Below are 25,237 nucleotides of genomic sequence, written 5' to 3' on the forward strand. Positions count from 1 at the left end.
CCAAAAGGTGCTAGAAACATCATGACGAACCTTAAGAACCAATGAGGCTACTGGACATTCTAAAAACATGAAGCTTTAAGTGTCTGAGTGAAAAGTTTTTAAGAAGAGATTTTGTAGCATCAGAAGACATTTTTAGTCTCTTTGACAGGCTTCTTTTCCTAAAGACTTTCTTTCCCTTTAAAATCTATCAATAGTCCTTCTTTACCATTATTTCCTATAAGGACATTGCTTTTGACCCTTTTTTCTGAGTTGCTCTAGGATCCTCAGAATGTATTATCTCCTTCATTAAAATGAGCATGAAAGTCCAACTTGTCTAACTACAGGTATGTTCTTGGGGGTGTCTGCCTGAAGGATGTTAACAGAATTATGGAAAAGATTTTTGATATATTTAAGTGATACTTTATTCACACACACATATATATATAAGCTAATTATACATTGGGAAAGGTTTATTAAGAAAGGGTTTTTATTTTTGGTTGTTTTTTATTGTAGGGGGAAAGAATGTGCTATGGTTCCTTTTAAAATAATTTTCTTAAGTAAAGATATGCTTTCATGACAGTAGAAAATAAATCGATTCAGTTACCTACCAAAGAAATAAAATATTGATGTTACCTCCTAAGTTAAACATAGCTGGCAATTCTTAACCACTTTCCAAAAAGACTAAGGAACAAGGTAAAAAAGTGAGGATTTTCCATCTTCCAAACGATCAGGCAGAAAATACAACCCATCAGCTACAGAATTAGTAATAGCAAACTCTAATGCTTTTCCATACTAGGTACTGTACTTAATTTACACACCACAATTCCACGTTTAACCAATAAATGAGTTCCATTTAACCCTTATAAACTATTAGGTCATGCCTACTATTCTTTTTAATGGCTTTAGGCAAGTAATTGCAGATACAACAATATAAATGCTAATTTCCTAGATGTGACAACTGCTAAAAAGAATTTTCAGAACTACATTAGATATTAATGATAGATCTACAGAGGCTAATTTTAAAGTGCCTATCAGGGCATAATAAATCCTACGGAAGCCTCAGCCTCTGCAATATCACCATAGGTTAATAGCTTTACAAATCATAAACATTGAAAAAAACAAAAAACAAAAAAACCCCCACAAATCATAAACATTAATATGGGACACTCCAAGAAAAAACTGTTCAGGTGGCATCTAGTTTCTTATAGGCTTCTTCAATGAGTGTTAACATGTTCTTAATCTGGGAGGAATTATGAAGAACATCCAAGTCCTTTAGAAGAGCATTCTGGTTTGGAATTAGTGTCAAAATTTCTTGCTGTGGATGAAAAAGCATAATTAGTTTTTAACAATTTGAAAAAAAAAAAATCAGAGTTATTTAGAAAGAATGGTACCCCCCACCCAGATTCAATAATCATCAGCTTATGGCCATTCTTTTTTCTAATCTTTCTTTCTCTCCCCTTCCTTTGTCTTCCCCTTTCACCACTGGAGGATGACAGGAAAATTTCAAACTGCTTTGTGAGCTTTTCACTGGTGTAAACATTTACACTACAATATATAGTGGGTCCATTGAAGAAAGCTAAATTACCAGTGTGGGATTTACTATAAATAAGACAGAGGTATTTTATAAGGAGTTATGTTATTGTCAGAAGCATAAACAAAAGCAACTGTCAATATTTACTTCAAGAAATGTTGCTTACAATTCTGACTATACAAAGTTGTAAAGATAAATCAAGGTGCACCCAGCATTATCTATAATACAAAAAATTATTTCCCTCACTAGTTTACAAATTATATTATGATACATCCGTGTAACAGAAAGTTATATAGCTATTGACAAGCTATTAACAAGCACAAGAGCTCTGTCTGAACTGACAAGGAAAGATATTTACTATATAATCAAATAAAAAAAGGAATTTGCCAGTTTATATCAGGATTCCATTTATGCAAAGAAAAGAAACAGGGTATAATGCTTTTATCCATATGCATGCATAACTGGTGATAGTAGGCTTACTTTGTTTTATTGTTCTTTTCTTTATTACCCATCCCAGGTATTGAGTTTTTTACAAATTGAAGGTTTGTGTAACCCTGCATGAAGTTTATCAGTGCCATGTGCTTACTGCATGTCTCTGTCACATTTTGGTAATTCTGACAATATTTCAAACTATTGTATTATTTTATTTGTTCTGGTGATCTATGACCAGTGCTTTCTGATGCTACTATTGTAATTGTTTTAAGATGACATGAACTGCACCCCTAGATGATGGCAAACTTAACGCTTATGTGTGTTCTGACAACACCACTGATTGGCTCTTTGCTTCTTTCTCATCCTCTCTTCAGGCCTCCCTGTTCCCTGAGGCAACAATATTGAAATGAGGCCAAGAAATAACAGTACAATGGCTTCTGAGTCTTCACGTGAAAGAAAGTTTGCCATATCTTTCACTTTGAATCAAAAGCTACAAGAGATTAATCTCGATGAGAAGGTATGTTAAAAGTCAAGATGGGCTAAAACTAGGCCTCTCGCACCAAACAGCCAACTTGTGGATACAAAGAAAAAGGTTTTGAAGATGTTTTTTGTTTCATTTTGTTTTAAGAGATAGGTCTGGCTCTGTCAACCCAGGCTGGAGTGCAGTGGCCCGATCACAGCTCCCTGTAACCTGTAATTCTTGGGTTCAAGCGATCCTTCTGCCTTAGCCTCCAAGAAGCTGGGACTATAAAGATGCATGCCACCATGCTTGGCTAATGTTTTTAAAAATATTTTTTGTGGATACAGGTCTTTTTATGTATGCCAGGCTTGTCTTGAACACCAAGCCTCAAGCAATCCTCCTGCACTGGCTTTCCAAAGTTAGGATTATAGCAGTGAGTGACTTTGCTCCTGGCTGGTTTGACAGGATTAACTCCAGTTTTGAAAGAAGTTCTATTGTGGATAAAATGCTATCAAAGAACAATGCATGCTACAGAGAAATCCTTCATGAAAGGAAGAGTCAGTTCATACAGCCACCCCAATCTTCCGCAACCACTACTCTATTCAGTCAAAAGCCATCAACATCAAGGCAAGCGCCTCCACCGGGCAAAAAGATTATGACTCCCTGAAGGCTCTGATGATCATTATTAGCAATGCAGTATTTTTTAAGTTAGGGATGAACACTGTGTAGAGATAATGCTGTTATACACTTACTAGACTATAGTATAATGTAAACATAACTTTTACATGTGCTGAGAAACGAGAAAATTCATGTGACTCATTTTATTGTAGTGGTTTGGAGCTAACCCCATAATATCTCCGAGGTATGCCTGTAGTCAGTATGGTGAATAGGTACTCACCTGAAGTGTGGGTGCTTTGAGACTTTTCTGAGAAAGTTCTGGAAGAGAGAGTACATTACTAATATCCATTTGAAGCACCTACAGTAGAAAAAGAAAGCTACAGATTATTTCAGAAGGCCAGTATCCCTTATCTTATTATACTCAAAAGTTGTATTAAAAATTATATCCAAATTTCAAAAACACATTTTTAAAACTATTACTTGTTTTAGTGTCTTCTCTTCCTCTTCTACCTCACTTTCCAGACTTTCAATTTTGTTCTTTAGGCTCTGAATATCCTCAGTCATCAATTCTGCAGTCTCTACCATTTTTTCTATTTCTTCCTGAGTTGGAAAGAAAAAATTAGTATTTCAAGTTAAATATATTACTGAACTAAACCATAACAGATACTGTTATACATATATATTTTAAAAACCTGACAGATTGGGCGGCGCCTGTGGCTCAGTGAGTAGGGCACAGGCCCCGTATACTGAGGGTGGTGGGTTTAAACCCGGCCCCGGCCAAACTGCAACAACAACAACAAAAAAAATAGCTGGGTATTGTGGTGGGCACCTGTAGTCCCAGCTACTCAGGAGGCTGAGGCAAGAGCATCGCTTGAGCCTAGGAGTTGGAGGTTGCTGTGAGCTGTGATGCCACTGCACTCTACTGTGGGCGATAAAGTGTGACTCTGTCTCAAAAAATAAAACAAAAAGCTGACATATTAAAACACTTTCAGAAGAAACTAGTGAATCTACTTTTGTTTTTCTTCCTTTTTTCCCCCCTTTGAGATAGATTCCCATTCTGTCACCCTCACAGCTCACAGCAACCTCAAACTCTTGGGCTCAAGCAATCTTCTTGCTTTAGCCTCCCAAGTAGCTGGGATTACAGGCACCACCATAATGCCCAGCTAGTTTTTCTATTTTTTTGTAGAAATGGATCTTGCTGTTGCTCAGGCAGGTCTTGAACTCCTGAGCTCAAGCAATCCACCCCGTCTCATCCTCCCAAAGTGCTAGAATACAAGCATGAGCCACTATGCCTGGCTACTTTTTTCTTTCAAAAACAGACTTCCTGGAAAGCTTCTTTGCCAATATAACAGTTAATGCATAATCAGGAAACCTAACTTCCTTAGGATAAGGAGATAAACCCCAGGCACATGAATACTTCCTTAAAACTTGCCAAAGCTGCTAGTTAGTATCAGAGATCCTGGAAGACCTAGTGTGAATCTAGAAGAGCCCTGAGCGAGTTAAAGCAAATATAGAAGTCTTCTCTAGGTAGCAGAGAAGCTCTAACATTTTTTCATTTATTTCAGAACATTTGATGGCCAGCTACTTGAATTTGCCAAAAGAAACAATGCTGGGTATTAGGACAAAGATAAGTAGTAATAAATAATAATGAAGAATGATAGTTTGCCACACTAAAGGAATACATTAATGTAATTTATAGGGGAAGACAAAAAGAAAATGAGAAATAAATGAAATGAATATAGTGATATCAGAGATTTGCTCTTTGTAGGCCAACTATAGAATTGGCTAGCTTCCAGGTTTGTAATTTAGTATTATATTGCTTTCAAATCTAGACCTAGCGACAGTCAATGATAACATTGCCTCTGGGATCAGAAAGCAGTGAATAAGCCACACAGAAAATATATACAAGGAATAAGTTTTAAGTACTTCTCAGCAACGTGGCTGATGCTGTATCTACATTATTCTCCACATACTGACAGTAAAATTATTGCTGGTAACTATATTAGTCTTCTTTAAGACATATACTTTGGCTTCTAAATGACCAAGGTTTTCTGAAAAGGGTACCAGCAGTAGTCAGCAACCGCCCATGGAAAGTTTTTGAATAGTCCAAAAACTGAATGGTTTGTACACTTTTAAAGGGTGTTCAAAATCTCAAATAAAACAAAATATTCAACAGAGACCATACGTAGTTCACAAAGGCCAAAATATTTATTGTTTGGCCCTTTATAAGAAGAGTGTGGTAATCACGGAGTGGCTCACTAGAATGTAAACTCCATGGAGGAAAAGACTTCTCCTCTACTCTTTTGAAGTAAATCTTAGCTCTCATATCATTTCATCTATAAATATTTCAGAACATAGCTCTAAAGGGCTTGATAATATAAGACTATAATATCATTATCATTTTTTAAAAAACTCAATAAATTACTTAATATCAAGTACATAGTATTTACCTTTCTGCTTTTCTCAAGAATTGGAATGTTTTAACATTTTATATGAATCGAGTTCCAACTTGGTTGTGACTAGTTGACGTGTCTTTTAAGTCTCTTCTCATCTATAGTTTCCCACTCCAATTTTTTTGGTTCCTTGCGATTTATTTGTGCAGAACATAGTTTGCTGAATTTTGTGGACTGCATTCCCTGGTGAAGTTTAACCTGTTCCTCACCTCAGCATTTCTGTGTATTGGCTATTGGATCTAAAAACGGATCATATCCAGTACAAATTTAAAGTAAACCTTAGTTTCTCCTGGCTGCTGTACCACAAACTTGACTTAACACAAGAGCTATTTATGCTGCCACTGTTCTAGAGGGCAGAAGTCCAAAATCAAGGTGTTGGCAGGGCCACGAGCCCTCCCAAGACAGTAAGGAAGAATGCTTTCTTGTCTCTTCCAGCTTTGAATGGTGGTCCACCTTCCTTATAACTGCTTCACTAACATTTCTGCCTGTGTCTGCACATGGTCTTCTCTTGGCCTCTGTGCCTTCTCTTGTCCCTACACTTGTCTTTGGATTCAGGATCCACTCTTAAGAATCCAGGATAATCTCACTGTGAAATCTGAAATGAAAACTTAATTATATCTGCCAAAACCCTTTTCCAAATAAGGTCACATTCACTGGTTTCAGAGGTTAGGACTGAGAGTTATTCTTACAGTGGCCACAGTGCAACTTGACATGGAGGGGAAAGAATAATAGAACTGACTAAAGAGTTAAAATTTTTCATCGCAAGGTTTTTTTGTTCCATTGCTTTGCTTATCTTCTTTGGGTATTACTACAACACTCACACTTTATCTTCTTTGCTGAATTCTTGTATTTGTCTCTTTCCCTCAATTCCTTTTAAAATGTTTTTCTTTATGATTGTGAAAATTTCCTCCTTGTCATTCATTTATGACAAGCTTTATCTGGTGTGTTCATTTTCTCTAGTGTTTCTGCTTAGCTAAAGGACTTTTTTCTTTTATGTCTCTTTCCTAAATTCTGTAACTTCATTTATTTATATTTATAATACCATTTATGATTTTTTCCTATCGTCCACTATTTTTATGAATTTCAGCTCATTTGAGAAGTTAGATTAGTGTTCATCTATTTTGTGCACATGTCCTTTTGGCATGTTTTTATTGTATGTTGGAATGTTATTTTTGGTCCTTATTGTCATATTTTCTTATGCTAACTCTGATTTTGAAATCTTGGGGGGCCCTTTTTATGATAAGATCAAGGGAGATTAACAACCTATGGCTCAGCAGTTCTAATGCTGTCTTCCCATAGAATCTCTCAGAGACTTTGTTCACTGTTGCCTTTCCATAGCACCACCACTGAGTGAGAGCTCAGTGAAAATGGTGTTGAATGAATCAAACTTCTATTACTCTTATAGGTTTTGGGAAATCACCACCAACCGTAACTCTAGCTGCAATAGAAAAAAATCAGTGGCTCTAAGTAAGTCACAGAGAAGAAAGTTTATGAATACAGAGTTTACAAATTGCTGTTCAAATATACTCTTACGCCAATGAAAATTTTCTTGCTCAAAATGCCAATGGTGCCTCCACTGGGTAACTAACTACTAAGCAAATGATAGAGTGTATGTAATGCTTCTCAGTATTACAAAAATATCACACTACCATTTACTATTTCAGATTACTTTTGACTGATTTGTGGAAATGTTAAATGCTAAAAAAATTCACCATTATTATATCTTAAAGCCTTTAAAAATAACCTATATTAGGTGGCGCCTGTGGCTCAGGGAGTAGGGCGCCAGTCCCATATGCCGGAGGTGGTGGGTTCAAACCTAGCCCTGGCCAAAAACCAAAAAAATAAAAAAAAATAAAAAAATAACCTATATTAATGTCACCTAAGTGTTTAATAAGTTGAAAAGATAGTGCCAATACTGAAAAGATCCCTGAAAACGTATAATATTGGGATAGGAATTAAATATAATATGACACTATGAATAAAATGAAGTAACAACCAGAAAATACCACCCTATTAACTTACATGTATGATAAAATATATAAAGATTTGTTGCTCTGAAACCTATCCCTTCAACTTTATTCTCAATTCTATGGAAAAACCAGAATGAAATATTTGTGAACTTTGTTTTTTTTTTTTTGGTTTTTGGCCGGGACTAAGTTTGAACCTGCCACCTCCGGCATATGGGACTGGCGCCCTACTCCTTGAGCCACAGGCGCCGCCCCATATTTGTGAACTTTGAATTATTACAAATTTGGAGAACATATTCTTTGCAGAAAATACTACTACCCTGCACTTACTAAGTTTCTAATAAAAACCTAAGCAGCACTTGTACAAACTAATTCACAGTGTGTAAGGGATATGTGGTCCAATTTGTTTTAGTTGTTATAATGATTTAATATGCTCTTTCACTCTGCTTTTCTTAGTTTTTCCAGATATCTACTAATGAAAAGTTTGAAGTTAATCATGACAGCTAATGTTATCTCCCGTTATCTTCTGTAGGATGCAACATAGCTTAATGATCAATAATCACATGCTAAAGTTAGTTAGACTGACAAGATTTACATCTCAATTTTAAGCAATATGTCTAAGGCTCAGTTAGAAATAGCAATAGGTCTTTTTTTCCATATTTGTAAAGTGAGAATAATTTAGGTGAGACTCTTTAAGTCATAGAGTCATAGTGAGAATTAACGGATAGAACTCTAAAGTACTTAGAATAGTTCCTGGAATGTAGGAAGTCCTAATACATATAATAACAATGATGATGAAGTTTTCTTGCCATAAACAGGACAGAAAAACTACTACGTTTTGAAATTCCACAGCTTTTAGTGACAAGTTCCTATAACTTGATAATTAAAAATACTAATTCAGTTCAGTTACAGTTTGATGAAAAAAATACGACTGCTACTTAACCACAAATATATTAGAAATACCTGAACTTTAGAGACCCAAAGTTCAGACATAGTTTTTTTTTTTTGATTAAAAAAATAATAATTTAATGAAAAACCTGGTATTTATACTGGAAGAGTATCATGATATCTTGCAAACTTTTTGGCCTCTTCTCCTTTCCACTAAGTCTATAATTTGTGGATTCTCTGTTCAAATTTCATACCTGCAATAATGCCAGATCTTCTTTATTAGCTTGCTCCCGTGCCCTTTCCACATCCAGTAGTCTTGACACATGAGTTAAATCCTTCAGCTTTTCAGGAGGGACTTTCAGGGTTTCACAAAGTTGTAGCAATCTTAAGGATAGAATAAAACATAATTATTTTGTTTTACTTTTGAGTACCATTGTTATTATTATTATTATTATTTTTTTGAGACAGAGTCATAATATGTTGCCCTAGGTAGAGTGCTGTGGTATATAGCCGACGGCATACTCAAACTCTAGGGCTTAACCGATTCTCTTGCCTCAGCCTCCCAAGTAGCTTTGGGACTACAGGTGCCCGCCACAATGCCCAGCTATTTTTGTTGTTGTTGTTAAAGTTGTCATTGTTTTTTAGCAGGCCCGGGCCAGGTTCAAACCCACCAGCCCCAGTACATGTGGCTGGCACTCTAACCACTGAACAACGGATGCCGAGCACCATTAGTATTATTTTTATTTTGAGATATTTCTCATTTTCTTCTTATCCTCATATTCCCAGGGGCACAACATTCTTTTACTAACAGTGGCAAACCATGGTAGTAGATCCCCTCTCCAAAAAAGCCTGATGAATCAACATTTAACCTTTCAATGTATGAAGATTTCCCTCAAATTATGGGGCTCTAGGCTGCTTTATAAAAGAAAATTTTCTATTTTATACTTAGGAAATTATTAACATATATATTCTTTTAAATAAAAATTTCTTTGCCTCTTTTATGTGTTTCCTAGACTATTGAAACACATATGTGAATCATTTACGAGGTATGACTATTAAGTTCATAAACACATCCTAGAAAAAGTGCCACATGCCTCCTTGCTGAACATCACTATGGTCACCAGATGGCCGAGGGGAGTACTTTGAAGGTGACTTAGTGATACGCAGCAATGAAGCGTGTGGCACTTTTTCTAGGATGAGTTCACAAACTTAATTGTCAGACATCATATTGTGAATTGTTGGGTAAGAGACAGAATACTAATCTAGAAGTCTTAAGTATGCCCCTGAGTTATTATGTTGGATAATATGACCAAAGGGAAGTCTTACACTAATTTCTAAATGATCTTAAAGAAAACTGAGTTCCACAGAGTTTAATGCAAATAAAACACTAAGATTGAAGTGCTTTGCTCTAAAGTACTATTAATATGAATGTATTTAATATTAAAGTTAAAAAACTTTCCTATAAATTTGAGTTGATTAGATCACTAGTAGAAATTGATCTATCTCTACCTTTGCATCCAGCATAAAGCAAGATAGCTTTCTCAGATTTGATTGTTGAATTCTTTGAGGAAGAAAGTCAAGGAAGAAAAACTAAACTGGGTTGCTTCTACCGAAGGGCAGCATCTCTGGGTTTTACAAGTTCTAGTAGTACTTGAGATTCGAAGAAATATGAACAACAATGGAACCTACTATCCCATTTCTGGGATCTTGTTGAAAGTCTTAATTTCTGTAAAGAAAAAGGGAGCACAAACTCCACAAATCATAATTATTCTCTTTAAACTGTTAAGACGAACTCCAATGATCCAGAAAAATATTATTAGACGATCATATTTAAGCAAAAGCACTTGTCTATATGAGCCTTCCTAAGATGGATAAGTTTTTTTTTTTTAACTAAAATAAACATTTTATTTATTAAGTATCTTCTAAATGCTTATTAAACCAATTATGTGGAAGGTCATTCACTGTTCCAAATGTTCTAAATAATGGTTTTTTTTTTTCCCAGATATCTCACAAACTTTTAAGAAGCTAAAACTTTAAATGGCCAATAGTTTTGTTTGTCTAACAACTCTGACCATGGGGCTAGGCATATGGCCCATCTATGTCAATTATATTCATGGTAGCTCCTGCCACAAAAGCAGTTCAAGAATAGGTATGTTACCCAATATGGGCCAATCTGAGACCATCTCCCAGAATTTTCTAACTGAAACTAAGGGGATAACAGTTTTCTTTTTCCTCTTTCTTCACAAGGCTGAAACAATATATATAAATTGTCTGTGTATGTCTATAATCCTAATCTAGTAAGAACTGAAAACAAAATGAATTAAAAGAATGAAGCCAACATTCAGACAAAAGCAGAGGATGATATGCTAACATATGAAAATGAGTTCTCATGTTAATTATCAATTTGGGAGATGCTAGGTTAAACAAAATGAAATAATTTATTTACTGCAGGGTTTCTTATAGGCTAATGTATCCAAACATAACTCACCACAGACCACTTTTATTCAGGGAGTATCTTTTTATTAACTTTTTTTTTTTTTTGAGATACTGTCTAGCTCTGTTGTTCAGGCTAGACACAGTGGCACAATCATAGCTCACTCTAGCCTTGAACTCTTGACCTTAAGCAGTCTTCCTACCTCAGTCTTTCAAGTAGTGGGACTACAGGCACTTACCACCATGCCTGGCTAATTTTTCTTATTTTTTTGAGAGATAGAGCTGGTCTTGAACTGATGGCCTCATGCAATCTTACTGCCTGGGCCTCCCAAATCCTGTTGTGATTACAGGAATCAGCTACTGTATCCAGCCTAGAGTTTCTTTAAAAACAAGTGTTTCAAATACAATTTGAGAAATGCTGATATAGAAAAATGTATTCAGAGATTCCAATTAGGACCAGTTTGCTAATGCTATACTGTGCTATATGAGCAGAATTAAGAATATCTTAACTATGGTTACTTTGGGAACTAAACAATGAAAATTGTGAAAGTAAAAGTGAGTAGGAAACAGGCAGACCTTGAATTATGTATCTCTAGCGCTACTACACGATAAAACGAATACCCATTTGTTGAATGTAATCTGTTCTAACGGCCCAAAGTGATCACAAGTACAGCAACTATTATGTACTATAAATATTCTCATTTGTACACTAGACCAATTTGTTGTGTATTTAAAGAACCTAAACAGTTAACTTTCATTTTTCCTGTGTTGGCTTTTTATTATTGTTTAATACTCTCCTTCTTCTTTAATATTAGGCTGTCATACCTTTAAGTAGTACAAGCCTACTTTTAGCACTTTTCTTTCTTTCTTTTTTTTTTTTTTTTTTTTTGAGACAGAGTCTCAACTCTGTCATGGAGGATAGGGTGCAATAGTCTCAGGGGAGCTCACAGCAACCTCAAACTCCTGGGCTCAAGCAAGTAATCCTTCTGCCTCAGCCTCCTGAGTAGCTGGGACTACAGGCTACTAAAAACACTCAAGGCTCAGTTTTCTATTTTTTTCAGTGGAGACAGCATCTTGCTTTGCTTACACTGGCCTTGAACTCCTACCTAAGAGATCCTCCTGCCTCAGCCTCCTAGAGTACTAAGATTATAGGCCTGAACCATTGTGCCCGGGCCTCTAACAGTCTTTTCTTTAATCTGCTCAACATCACTCAACAAACTCCTTCCCTCCACCTCTTCCCATCCCACTCTATTTTGCTCCTGTCGGCTGAAAATTATACATAAAGATAATGAAACAGAATTTGTGCTCAAAGAATTTCACCAAAATATGCAACAAACGTTTCTAAGTAAACCTGAAAGAGAGATGAAGAGCATTCTTTTGTAAAGAAGTTGTGTAAATACTAGAGAAAAGTTAGGCCAGTCACGGTGGCTCAGGCCTATAATCCTAACACTCTGGGAAGCTGAGGAGGGTGGATTGCCTGAGTTCAGGAGTTTGAGACCAGCCTAAGCAAAAGCGAGACCCTGTCTCTAAAAATAAAATAGCTGGGCATTGTGGTGGGTGCCTGTAGTCCCAACTACCATGCAGGCTGAGGCAAAAGAATTGCTTTGAGCCCAAGAGTTTGAGGTTGCTGTGAACTATAATGCCACAGCACTCTATGGAGGGCGACAAATTAAGACTCTGTGTCACAAAAAAAAAAAAAAAGAAAGAAAATACTAGACAAAAGTAATTGTTGAAAATCGTGGGCAGTGATTTTTTTAAGAACACTCGAAATCTCCTTTGGTGATTTACTACAAGGTAGAAAGCAGTAATATCTTGGAAAATTATACTTGTTCCTGGTACAAATCATGTAAGACAATATGAAGTAAAGTAGAAACACAGCAATAGGATATTAGATAGGAGTGGTAAACTGTTAACTTCAAATCATTAAAAATGAAGTGGAAGGGAGTTAAAATGGATAAAATATTTTTCAAATCCTGCTACAGAAGACTAAACTGGAGAAATAGGTCTTTTGTGATTTTCAGACTTTTTTTTTTTAATTTTCTGAAATTTATTTCAGAAATGAATGCAGCAGCAGTTTAGAGAAGGAAAAAACACAAATTTCTCAATTGCTCATCTTCTTAAAAAAACTGAAAAACTTTTATTCCACAAGTGTTTGCTTTGGCAACACAAAAATAAGACAGTTTTTTAAAAATTATGTTCTAACCATTTCAAATTACGTAACTATTATTACCTTTTTTTCAGTAAGTTGAGATGATACTGTATTTCTTCTTTTTCTCGACTACTATTGCTCAAAATTGTTCTAGAGAAGAAAAAAGATTGAGTAAAAAGTTATCTGAAACACAAATAATCTATATACTTTTTCTCACTTCCTTCTCTCATTAGCCAGGCAGAATCAATCACTCTTCCTATTATATTAAACATATTTTAAGCAGAGGCACAATGAAAAATAATTTTTTTTAACCACGTTGTGTTGTAATTTATATGCCTGGCTCTTCAGATGGAATTCCGTTCCATGATGGCAGAATTCTGATTTTCTTTGTATCCTATCATGGCAGCTTCTATATAAAGCATTACTTCGAATTTATGAACCCCATTTATAAGACATGTTAAAATTTTATAGAGAATAGGTGGGCCATATACACTTGCTTTTTATTTCACTGATGGAATTCCAAGTTTTTAAAATTAACAAAGACTTTCTTGCTGATGGCAAATGCCACTACAAGGCATTAAATATATTACTTCTGAAATAGAAAAATATTCTATCACCTTAAAATAATGTTACAATGTCCATAGGAAACATATAATGAGGAATAAACCATAAGAGTGAAATGAAAAACTTTTATACTCACATTATTACTGATTCCATTATTGTTTGCAACTGCTCTCTGCTACTCTTTGAAAGTGGTTGCCAGGTTTTCTTTTTGTTGGGTGCTATCTTTATCTGTTTTATATTAGTATGCTTTGTTTGTCCTGTCATTGGTAACAGAAAAGACTCTAATCAATCCAGAAGTTTGCATGTTTTTACTTAAAAAGTAATTTTTTAATCTAAAAATTTATGAGAACAAATTATGGCTCTCTATATACTCTTTAATTTACTTTTTATTACATAGCTATAAAATGCCACATGTTGAATATGGGATGTGGCATCTACTGTTACATTAGCCAAAATACTAAGTGATATTGCAATACAAACCCAAAATAAATAATTTTATAAATGAAGAACCAAGCTATAATTACTCAAAGTTTCATTCTCGGAATTTACTTTAACTCTTTAATAATGTAACTGAGAAGATTAGAAAACTATTTCTACCAAATGTTGCGTGGCATACAGAACAAAACAGACTAATCAAGCCACAAACAGACTGAGTGTTGTACTGCTCTACTTATAAGGGATACACAAAGAACATGTCATATTGGTTCTTATGAAGATCAGTTTTGGAGAGAAGAAATATCAAACAAATTACAGGCATTCAACCGTCACAAAATAAAAAGAAAAGTACTGTGTGCAATGGAAGCATAAAATTAGAGGACCCAATCTGGTCTTGGGTGAGAAGAGGCAGAGAATCCTTCCATGAAGAAGTGATATTTAAACAAAGACAACTACTTCAAACCAATTTACTCCAAATAAATGTAGATAGTGGTTCTAAACTAAGCTACATGGAACAGAAAACATATCCACCTGGAAGAGAAATTGGTAAGCTTGTCTTTATTATCATAGACTACCAATAATTTAGACTATGAGCCACTTTGATTTTCTGTAGTTCCTATCAAGTTGGTGGCATAGAAGCCTCCACAGTATTTTGTCTTAAGTAAAATTTCAGTTGACTAAAACAACTAACAGTACTATTTATTTTTGCAAAAATGCAAATGTGGCTATTTATCACTAGCTTTTGCAGAATGCATAAAGAAGATACTAAATTTTTTTTTCATAAATATAAATACCTTGAGAAAGCATCAAGTTAACAAGATAGTAAAAGAGAAATACCTTCAGAAGACAGATGGTTTGAATGACTTTTATTTCTTTTTCCTGTGTTTCTAACCTAGAGGGAGAGACACATGCATGCACACACAGAATTAAACATCAGATAAAAAGACATCATTTATCATGTATGTCGAAGAGTATTCACCTAATTTCTGTTAAGTAGAAAAACATGTATGCCACATATACAAAAGAATGGTGAGTAATTATCACAGGCAAAGGATATAGTAAATCAATTCTTGGACAATGATGATAATAACTAAATTTTATAAATTGTCAAAGAATGTTTTAAGTAAATCATTACTCATTTTGCCTGTGAAATAGTGTTATATACTTTACCTCCAAAACAAATACAAGCACTGCCTAATAAGCAAGATTAGACATTAAAAAATTCTAATTAATTCATTATTCTTTTATAAGAGAGGAACAAAGTTATGGTAGGAAGAAGCTCATTCCTCCCAAGCTATTTGTTCTCTTTTTTAACAAAAATCTCTTCTACCAAATTTCAGATTCTCTTGTTTCATAACATTTAAATGCTATAAGAATTTTTTCACTTTATTTGTAATCTTCTCATTTAAACACTCTAGTAATGACCCATGACTCAAGCCTTCTCAAAGAATTTCATGGTCATACTTATTTTTAGAAATTGAAGTAAACAATAGTTTTTATCTGATAATTTTACAAATCATACTGCAAAATCTCCCATTCAATATGAATTGCTATAATTTGTAGTAAAACTGAGCCTTAGTCTTCATATGCTCTTTTCATAGAATAGATATTTCTAATCAAAAGTTCTGAACGATAAACTTGGTATTTTCATTACCTTTTTCTCTGACAACTCTTCATCATCATCAGTTTTCCTTTTTGAATTTCTTTTTAACTGTTGAGACTTTTTCTTGGAAACATGTGGGTTACCAGGCATCTTGATCTAAATATAGATAGAATTAAAAAAACTCTAAAGATGAAAAGAACATAGAAAAATGCTAAAGCTTTGTACAGTATTTTGTTAAAAAACTCCTTATGAATGTTCCAAATTCTCCTTGAATAAAAACCATAACAAAAGTTTGGGGATAGTATTGTGTGTTTTTTTAAACATTTAAACACATTTTAAAACAATTAACTTTGGCTCTCATCAGAATAAGCATATGTAATTAGGATATATAATTCAATTTCATTCCTAGAAATTATCTCCATTTTTATGGCTGAAAAACCATTTAAAAATGCATTTGCATGTCTTACTTTAAACTCCCTCGTTATAATATTATCTCTATGTTTAAATCCAAGAAAATAGAAATATAAGTGGTCACAGACAATGTCAGTTTGAGCAGGAAAATACAGGTCTTCTTGTTTTATGTAATGGATTTACCATTACTCAATTTTTCCCAAAGATAGAAGGAGATAATTTTTAGGATTATATCATCACCATCCCTGTTGTGAAAATTCACATCTGCCACTCCTAAGGAGTTATGCTGTAATTCTATTCATATACTAACCACTCTGTCCTCCCACAAATTACAAAATAGACATGGGAATGGGGGTGGGAATGTCAATGACAAAATGTAGAATAACTCCTTTACCTTCTGTATTACCAAACTCATTTCTGATAAAAGCAATAAAGAAACAGATTACTTATTCTTGCGTTAGACCACAAGAAGTAGACAGATTAGAAACTAGGTACAATACATAAGGAAATAATATATACACACGTATACACATGTATGTGTGTGCATATATATTTTCTAAGCATCTCAGTTATGATTCTTTTTCTAAACTTTTAAAATTATAATTGTACTAACATAGTTTAAATATATATATATGCAGATTTAGAGACAAACAATAAAGGAATACCCTGTATAAATCTATTCCCTCCAATTTTAAAAACTTTAAGCTGTATTTTTTTCAGTGAAACTGAGTAGAAAAATAGAATTAATAGAGGTCACAAACTACATTTTGCAACTACATGTCAGATCAATTATAAAAGAGAGTAAAAGCCAAAATATCACTTTACCTTGCTTTTTTTTTTTTTTTTCTTGAGACAGAGTCTCACTTTGTCACCCTCAGCAGAGTGCTGTGCCATCACAGCTCAGCAACCTCCAACTCTTGGGCTTAAGCAATTCTCTTGCCTCAGCTGGGACTACAGGCGCCCACCACAACACCCGGCTATTTTTTGTTGCAATTCTCATTGCTGTTTTAGCTGGCTGGGGCCGGTGCCCTACCCACTGAGCCACAGGCGCTGCCCACTTTACCTTGCTTTTTAACAATGTGGTATGGTATCTTACTTTCCATCCAGTCTCTATTTTCTGTTCCATTTCTAAAATGCCTAATTTCCTCAGCTTAACATCCACGCCCTTTTACTTCCCCTACTTAAAATCCATCCACATGAGAGAGTTTCACGTGTGGACCCCCCTTGGAAAGGCCGATATGCGCAGCAGGTTGTTCACTGAATAAGAGAATCCAGATGAAGGGGCAGGTAACAGTTGAGATTTTAGATTAAAAATGGTATATACTCTTTCTCATTATTGTTTAATGACAGATAGGGTGTATGTCCCCTTGTCTTAAATCTTGGCAGATTCTGCAGCTGTGTGAGCAGTGTGTGGTAAAAGTGAGTCTAGGGTGGTGCCTGTAGCTCAAAGGCATAGGGTGCCAGCCCCATATGCGGGAGGTGGTGGGTTCAAACCCAGTCCCAGCCAAAAACTGCCAAAATAAATAAATAAATAAATAAATAAAATTGAGTCTGTTCTAGTTTAGTGGGTTGGAAACAAACCTAAACTGGGTTTATTTGGAACCCAGCCACCACCATATGAAGAAGGCCAATGTGGAAAGGAAGGAACTGAAACCCCAGCCAAAAATCCTAGCTGAGTTTCTAGTGAACAGCCAGCACCACCTTGCCAGCCTGGGGCATGTACCTGTGCCAATATATTGCAGCCCACACTGCATGGACAAGGCATGAGCCAGCCCGGCTAAGTTCCTCCCAATACCAAATTTCAGAACAAAATAATTGATAAAAAAATCCACGTCAATAGCTGGTGTAGAACATCCAAGCTCTTTACTTCCATTGACTCCAACCCTGCCTGGCTTTTCATACTTCTCTCCTACTGCCACTCCCTAATCAAATCTCAGTCTCCAGCGAGATTTGATGACCTACTGAACCCACTTTGAATAATTCTGCCTCCCAGGAACAGACTGCACCCTCTACTGGAGCTGCTGAGCCACCTTCTTCCCAAAGCCTTCCTAACCTCTCCATTTCTCTTTACAAGTCTGCAGACTTCATAGTTTCTCTCATTGGCACTTATTTATGGTTGGTTTTAATGAGTTTTTCTTGATATTTCCTCAGTAACATAATTTAGTGCTACTCCAAATCTGGTTCACAAACTGGCATAATCCTTTTATGTAGAGAAATTCAAAGCAATCACTTAGAAAATTTTAAAGCAATTTGACAGAGTAATTTTATGTATGTTGAATCTAACATAAAATAATTGGCCTTGCCTTTTGAATCTCATTTTAAGGTAATTAAGATTAAAAAAATACTTTATTTTTTAGAGTATTTTCAGGTTTACAGTAAAATTGAGCAGAAAAAGTATAGTCTCCATATATCCCCTATACATCCCCATCCCCTGCAAACTATACATTGATATGTAACTGATGTAACTACATTGATACATCATATCAACCAAAATTCATTGTTTACTTTAGGGTTCACTCCTGGTGTTGTACATTCTATGATTAATTCACTTTTGACCAATAATTTATTTTTAATTGCATTTTACAAAAGTATCAGTTATAACTGATTAGAAATAATTAAAGAAAATTGGTCCCAGAAATAAAAAACGAAGTAACATTGGTCCCTTAATTACAGTTTGAGCAGTACTATCTTCGATGATATCTTGTGATACTTGTGGCAATAGACCACAGGGCAAAACGTTTCCCAACCACAGTACTATCAACATTTTGGATAGGATAATGTTTTGTAGTAGGAAGTTGTCCTATGCACTGTTTAGCAGCATTCCTGGTGTCCACCCACCACTTGCCAGAATCCCTCCAACTCTCAAACTCAAGTAGCACCAACCAAAATTGTCTCCAGTCAAATTTCCCCTGGGGCAAAAGTGCCTCAGGTTGAGAACCACTGCCAAAACGGTTAAGAGCAGTTCAGGGGTGAGTATAATTACCCAAACTCTAAACCCTGGCTCTGCCACTTAATTACCCCTATATCCTTGGGCAAGCAAATGAATTCAGTTTCCCTGCTGGCAAAACAGGTTAATAGAAGTACCAATATCAAAGGCATTTGTAAAGTTACAATGATTTAGTATAGAATATATAAAGTACCTAGAATAGTACTTGGGAGATAGCAAGAATTCAATAAACAAAAGCCACCATTTCTATCACTGTTGAGCTAGTTGCAGTGTACATAAAAATGAATAAAATTTTCTTCTGTTCTTAGATCCACAGGAAACCACAGCTTTGTAGTAGTGGGTAGCTAGAGACAGATATGGAAACAATTACTATATAGTATAAAGTGATAAATGCTATAAAAGAGACTAGGGAATAACTACCTCAAATTGATATGTACATATGTGTGGGAATGTACAGGCACACCTTGTTTTATTGTGCTGCACTTTACTGTACTTCAGGATTTTATATATTTTACAAAGTGAAGTTTTATGGCAACCCTGGGTGGAGCAATTCTCTCCATGCCATTTTTCCAACAGCATATGCTCACTTACTGTCTCTGTATCACATTTTGATAATTCTTCCAATATTTTCAACTGTTTTATTTTCATTGTACCTGTTATGGTGATCCGTGAGCAGTGATCTTGTCATTATTGCCATCATTTTAGGGGGCTACAAACCACACCCATTTAAGATTGCAAACATAATCGATAAATGTGTTCTGATTGCTCCATCAACCAGTTGTTCCTCCTCTCTCCCTCTCTGCAGTCTTCCTATTCCCTGAGACACAACAATATTGAAAATAGGCCAATCAATAACTCTACAATGTCCTCTACATGTTTAAGTGAAAGGGCGCCTTGTGTTTCACTTTAAACCAAAAGTTAGAAATGATTAACCTCAGAGAGAAAGACATGTTGAAAGTAGAGACACAGGTGCCACACAGCCAAGTTATGAATGCAAACAAAAGCTCTTGAAGGAAATTCGAAGTGCTACTTCAGTGAACACATGAATGATAAGAAAGCAAAATGGCCCTATTCCTGGTATGAAGTAAGTTTGGTCTCTACGGAAGATCAAACGAGCAATGACATGACCTTAGTCAAAGCCTAATTCACAAGGCTCTCACTCTATCTGTTTAATTTATGAAGGCTGAGAGAGGTGAGGAAGCTGCAAAAGAGAAGTTTGAAGTTAGCAGAGGCTGGTCCATGAGGTTTAGGGAAAGAAGCCAAATCTGTAATATAAAAATACAAGGTGAATCCCAGGTGAAGTGCTCAAATACAACTTGGACTTTACCTAACAATCACCAACAATCACAATGTATTTATCTGAAATAAAAGGTGAAGCAGCAAGTGCTAATGTAGAGGCTCTACCAAGTTACCTGCAAGATCTAGCTAACATCACTGAAGGTGGCTACACTAAAAGATTTTCAGTGCAGACAAAACAGCCTTCTGCTGGAGGAAGATGCTAGCTAGGATTTACATAGCTAGGGAGAAGTCAGTGCCTGGCTTCCAAGCTTTAAAAGACAGACTGACTCTCTTATTGGAGTAATTCAGCTGGTGACTTTAAATTGAAGCCAATGTTCACTAATCATTTTGAAAATCCTAGGACCCTTAATGCTACTAAATCTACTAACACTAATTTATATTCTATAAATGGAACAGAGCCTGTGTAACAATCTGTTTATAGCATGGTTTACTGACTATTTTAAGCCCACTATTGAGATTGATTGTTCAGAAAAACGATTCCTTTCAAAACATTACTGCTCATTGACAAGGCATCTGATCACCTAAGAGCAGAAATGGAGATGTACAGGAGATTGTTGCTGTTTTCATGCCTGCTAATACAATATCTATTCTGTAGTCTATGAAGTACAGAGTCATTTTAACTTTCAAGTCTTATTACTTAATCCATTTGTAAGACTATTCCTATGCTAGAAAGGGATTCCTCTGATGGACCTGGGCAACGTAAATTGAAAACCTGTGAAAAAGATATGCTATCTAGATGCCATTAAGAACACCTGTGATTCATGGTAACTGGTTAAAGGAATTTGGTAGAAATTGACTCCAACCTTCGTGGATGATTTTGAGGAGTTCAAGACTTCAATGGAGGAAGTGCAGATGTGGTGGATAAAACAAGAGAACTATTTAGAATTAGAAATGGAGTCTGAAGATGTGACTGAATTGCTATTATTTCATGGTAAAACTTGAGTAGATGCAGAGTTGCTTCTTATGGATGAGCAAAGAAAGTGGTTTCTTAAGATGGAATATATTCTGATAAAGATGCTGCAAACATTGTTAAAATGATGACAAAGGATTTGGAATATTCCGTAACCTTATTTAATGTTTGATAAAATAGGAGAGGGGTTTGAAAGGATTGACTCTAATTCTGAAAGAAGTTCTGTGGGTAAAGTGCTATCAAAAAGCATTGCATGCTAAGAGATATTTTGTGAACCTATCAAGAGATGCATCAAATTCATTAAAGTCTTGTTTTAAGAAATTGCCACAGTCACAGGAACCTTAGCAAACACCACCCATAATCAGCATGCATCAAAATGGAAGAAAGACCCTCCACCAGCAAAATGATTATTACTCACTGAAGGTTCACATGATCGTCAATATTTTTTCCTTTTTTCAGTTTCTGGCTGGGGTTGGGTTTGAACCCGCCACTTCTGGCCTATGGGGCTGGCGCCATACTCCTTTGAGCCACAGGTGCCTCCCTGATAGCATTTTTAAGCAATAATGCTAAATATTTTAAAATTAAGTAATAGTATTAAAGTCATAATGCTAAATATTTTAACATTATGTATATTTTTATTAGGCAATGCTACTGTACACTTAGTAGGCTATAGTATAGCGTGAACACTTTCACATGCATTGGGAGATGAAAAAATTTGTGTACTCGCTTTATTGCAATATTCACTTTATTGCAGAAGTCTGGAACCAGTCCCGTATCATTAGTAAGGTATGCTTGCACAGTACGCACAGAAAAGGTATTATATGCATTAATTTGAATATTCAGCCAGAAGGAAGGGAGATGAAGTATTCAGGAGAAAATAGCAAAACCTAGAGGGCAAGAAAGCTCAAAACAAATGGGTGTCCTGTGACAGGAAAAGTAAAGCGGAGCCTTTAATCAGCATGGGAGGGGTGGAAAGAAATAAGGCTGGAAGGGTAGTTGGTGGCTATACTGTATACAGTAAGAAAGAGGGAAGCATCTTAAGTTATCCTTACCAGCTGTTAAAATTCGTGGAAATCAAGTATCTCAATCTAGACCTCTCGCATAATGTCTGGCAAAACACAGAGACAGACACTAATTTGTAAGGCTGCACTTCGCTCCACAACTGACTGCGAGAGATTCAGAGATAGGGTCACGGATGACAAGGGGGAAGCAGGGAGGGACACTGAGTGGCTGCACTCCCTCCAAGCCAATCAAATGCCTCAGTCTGCGACCCCCAAATGGCACAGCTGCAAAGACATCCTGCATCTCCCATTGAAAAATCCCCTTACGCTCCCCAAATACAAACAGCAGAGTTTGCCATAAATGCGCTGCCCACAGAGCTCATCCCCCACCTGGACCCCCAGCAGGTTAAACGATGTCAGACTCACCACTAATTTCTCAGAAACCCTTCGGGAAGCCAAGCTCAAGATAATTCGCGCCCAAACAATCCAAAGCGGAGCAGATCCGGAGGTGGGCGGGCAGAGAGCGGAAACGGCTGTGACAGGAGGCGGGCCATCTGGCCACACCCCTACGTCATCAGGAACGCGCCAGAGCGCGATTAGATTGGCTGGAGAGAGGGCGGTGTCGGTCTACGCCCCCTGGCTCCTCCGGCTGTGGGTGGTGTCTGGGCGCTGTGTGTGTGTATGTGTGTTTGTGCGTGTGTGCTTGTGTGTGTGTTTATTGAGGGGACGTCCAAGTGTGTGGGCTTCTGACTCACAAGGCGGTGAGCGTGTAAGCCCAGCCGCCCTCTCCCACGCGGAGTCCGAAACAAGCCAACCAGTGAGTAGGACTGTGCACTTTTACATCCTTTTTTGGGGGGAGAAGGCGGTTGTCTCTCTCTTCTACCTCTATCTTCTGAGCTTCTGTCCTTTATTTCCACTCTGTCCTTTTCTTCCTTATTTACTTTCCTACTTTGACAGGATCCCACTCTCTACCTTCTCCTAAGATTTAGATTCTTACCTCGATCAACCTGTCATTTTTTTTGGCGAGGTCCTTGGAAATGCGGAGGTGCTGCTGGAAAGGTTTTCTTAATACCTCTGAGGCCACGCGCTACTTTCTCTGACTACCCAGGCACTCCGAAATGTTCTTGTGGGCAAAAGTCACTTCTTGTGCGGTTCCAGAGCGGTGCGCTGGTTCCTTGGCTCCCTCCCTTCTAGGATGTGGCTCATGTTATCATTAGGGGTCTTGTATTAATAAAAATTGGCAGGACTAAAAATGATTTTCTGTATGTAAATAAGGTTAAGGGCAAGAGATGAAATAGGAAAGACAAATCTAAATTGATATTAAAGCGTTAATTATAATAATTTGTTCTTAGTTTTGTCTAGAAAGAAAGTGTCTTTCAGAAGGTCGAATCCCTGGGTAATGTATCGATGGACAGTTTTAAACCACTTGATAATTTTCCCCCGGTGTGATTTTGTCTTTGATTATTTACTTATGGTAATATCAAATATAATTTGCATACCCTGTGACTCCATCTCTAACCCGAATTGGTTGGACATTGGAGGTGGAAGCCTTGAATTATTAATGTGGAACCACATATCAGTCTTCAAGAACATTATCTGGTGCAGAATTTGCTTTGTCTTATGGATAGTTTTGGAGGTGTGAAACTGCGTTTCATCAATTCTGTTTAACATATTTTAATTGTCAGTAACTTACATTTGCTTTTTATGTTGCTTCTTTGCATATGTGAACGCTCTCTTGATGGGTCTTCTGCAACAATGCAGACATCCTATTGCCACCAATAGGATGGTCTATTTCCAGCCTCCATCAATTTACACGTGATTTTCAGGAAGGCACTGTTATATAGGGTACTTTACTGTCATTTGTCTAATATAGGAAAGCCCCACAAGTATTTTTTGTGAAACGGGTGTGATATTTCCTGTCAAAAATTTAGTCTAAGGTAGTTTTCAAATTGCCTTTTATCTTAGTACTGAAAACAATTCAGTTGTAACTTCATTATTTTTCTTAATCGTCTTTTAAGCTAGTGAATGTAGTGGATGGCTTGCCAAAAAATGGAGGAAAGTGACTCCATAGATTTAGTAGAATAAAAATCATGATAGCTTTTAAAAACTGATGAGAGCTGTTTTTGTGGTATTTCCATTTAGACTTTGTTATGTGGACTTTTACCTTGATGAACATACTGCATTTGCAATTATGTAAACTGAGTCACTTAATACTTTTTGAGTATCTCCTCTTTTGAAAAAACTGCATTACATCATAGTTTTAGCTTTTTATTTATGTATAATAAACTTAACAGAAAGTGCACATAACCTAATTATACAGTTTTTTAAATTTCAGGTTAATATGGGGGTACATACAATTAGTTTACGTAAATTACTTTTGTAAGCTTAAAGTCTGCATTGTAGCTGTGTCCTTCATCTGGGAATTGTGCCATAGATCTGCGCAGTGTCCCCATCGTGTGGGAATTTACCTATCTTCTTCCCCCCACCCCCGTTTGAATTTAATTTGGTTTTTCTCTCATGTGAGCACATATTTGTTAATCTAGTTTCAAATTGAAGCTGAGTATATGTGATGCTTATTTTTTCATTGTGATACTTTATTAAGGAGAATATTCTCCAAAGCTGTCTAGCTTGTTACAAAACATACAAAATCTCCATCTCTTTTTATAGATGAATAGTATCCCATGGTATACATAAACCACAATTTATCAATCCATTTGTGTGTTGAAGGGCAGTTAGACTGTTTTCACATCTTTGCGATTGTGAATTGTGCTACTTATAAACATTTAAGTGCAAATGACCTTCTGGCAAACTGATTCTTTTTCTTTTGGGATACCTAGTAATGGGATTGCAGGATCTAATGCTAGGTCTACTTTAAGTTCTTTGAGGACCCGCCATACTTTTTTCTTTCTTTCTTTTTTTTTTATTAAATCATAGCTGTGTACATTAATGCAATCATGGGGCACCATACACTGGTTTTATATACCATTTGACGTATTTTCACCACACTGGTTAACATAGCCTTCCTGGCATTTTCTTAGTTATTGTGTTAAGACATTTGTATTCTACATTTAGTAAGTTACACATGTACCCTTGTAAGATGCACCGTAGGTGTGATCCCACCAATCACCCTCCCTCCGCCCATCCTTCCCTCTTCCCT

At 36.1% G+C, this 25,237-nt stretch overlaps 2 protein-coding genes across 2 annotated transcripts in view; one reads left to right on the forward strand and one right to left on the reverse strand.

Moving 5' to 3' along the window:
* Positions 1 to 114: 114 nt before the first annotated feature.
* On the reverse strand, positions 115 to 23,283 carry CENPQ (centromere protein Q). The gene is made up of 9 exons (XM_053602344.1): positions 23,078 to 23,283; positions 15,564 to 15,668; positions 14,747 to 14,801; positions 13,611 to 13,731; positions 12,992 to 13,060; positions 8,583 to 8,712; positions 3,501 to 3,620; positions 3,301 to 3,378; positions 115 to 1,294 (listed from the first exon to the last, which is right to left on the reverse strand). Exons 2-9 carry the CDS (start codon positions 15,660 to 15,662, stop codon positions 1,163 to 1,165), a joined length of 804 nt encoding a protein of 267 aa, XP_053458319.1. The 5' UTR covers positions 15,663 to 15,668; positions 23,078 to 23,283; the 3' UTR covers positions 115 to 1,162.
* The window catches only part of MMUT (methylmalonyl-CoA mutase), a 34,851-nt gene continuing 32,320 nt past the window's right edge, over positions 22,707 to 25,237 (forward strand). Inside the window, exon 1 of the mRNA XM_053602342.1 lies at positions 22,707 to 22,897. The gene's annotated coding sequence lies outside the window, so the exon portion shown is untranslated. The remainder of the gene's footprint in view (positions 22,898 to 25,237) is intronic.

This window comes from Nycticebus coucang, chromosome 9 (genome assembly GCF_027406575.1).
Source record: "Nycticebus coucang isolate mNycCou1 chromosome 9, mNycCou1.pri, whole genome shotgun sequence".
Lineage (NCBI taxonomy): Eukaryota > Metazoa > Chordata > Mammalia > Primates > Lorisidae > Nycticebus > Nycticebus coucang.

Coding starts and splice junctions, on each gene's coding strand:
- CENPQ (XM_053602344.1), bottom strand. CDS start 15,662: ATGCCTGGTAACCCACATGTTTCCAAGAAAAAGTCTCAACAGTTAAAA. Junction 13,732..14,746: donor AAACCATCTGTCTTCTGAAG/GTATTTCTCTTT, acceptor TACCAATGACAG/GACAAACAAAGCATACTAAT. Junction 3,379..3,500: donor AAGAGAAGACACTAAAACAA/GTAATAGTTTTA, acceptor TTTCTACTGTAG/GTGCTTCAAATGGATATTAG.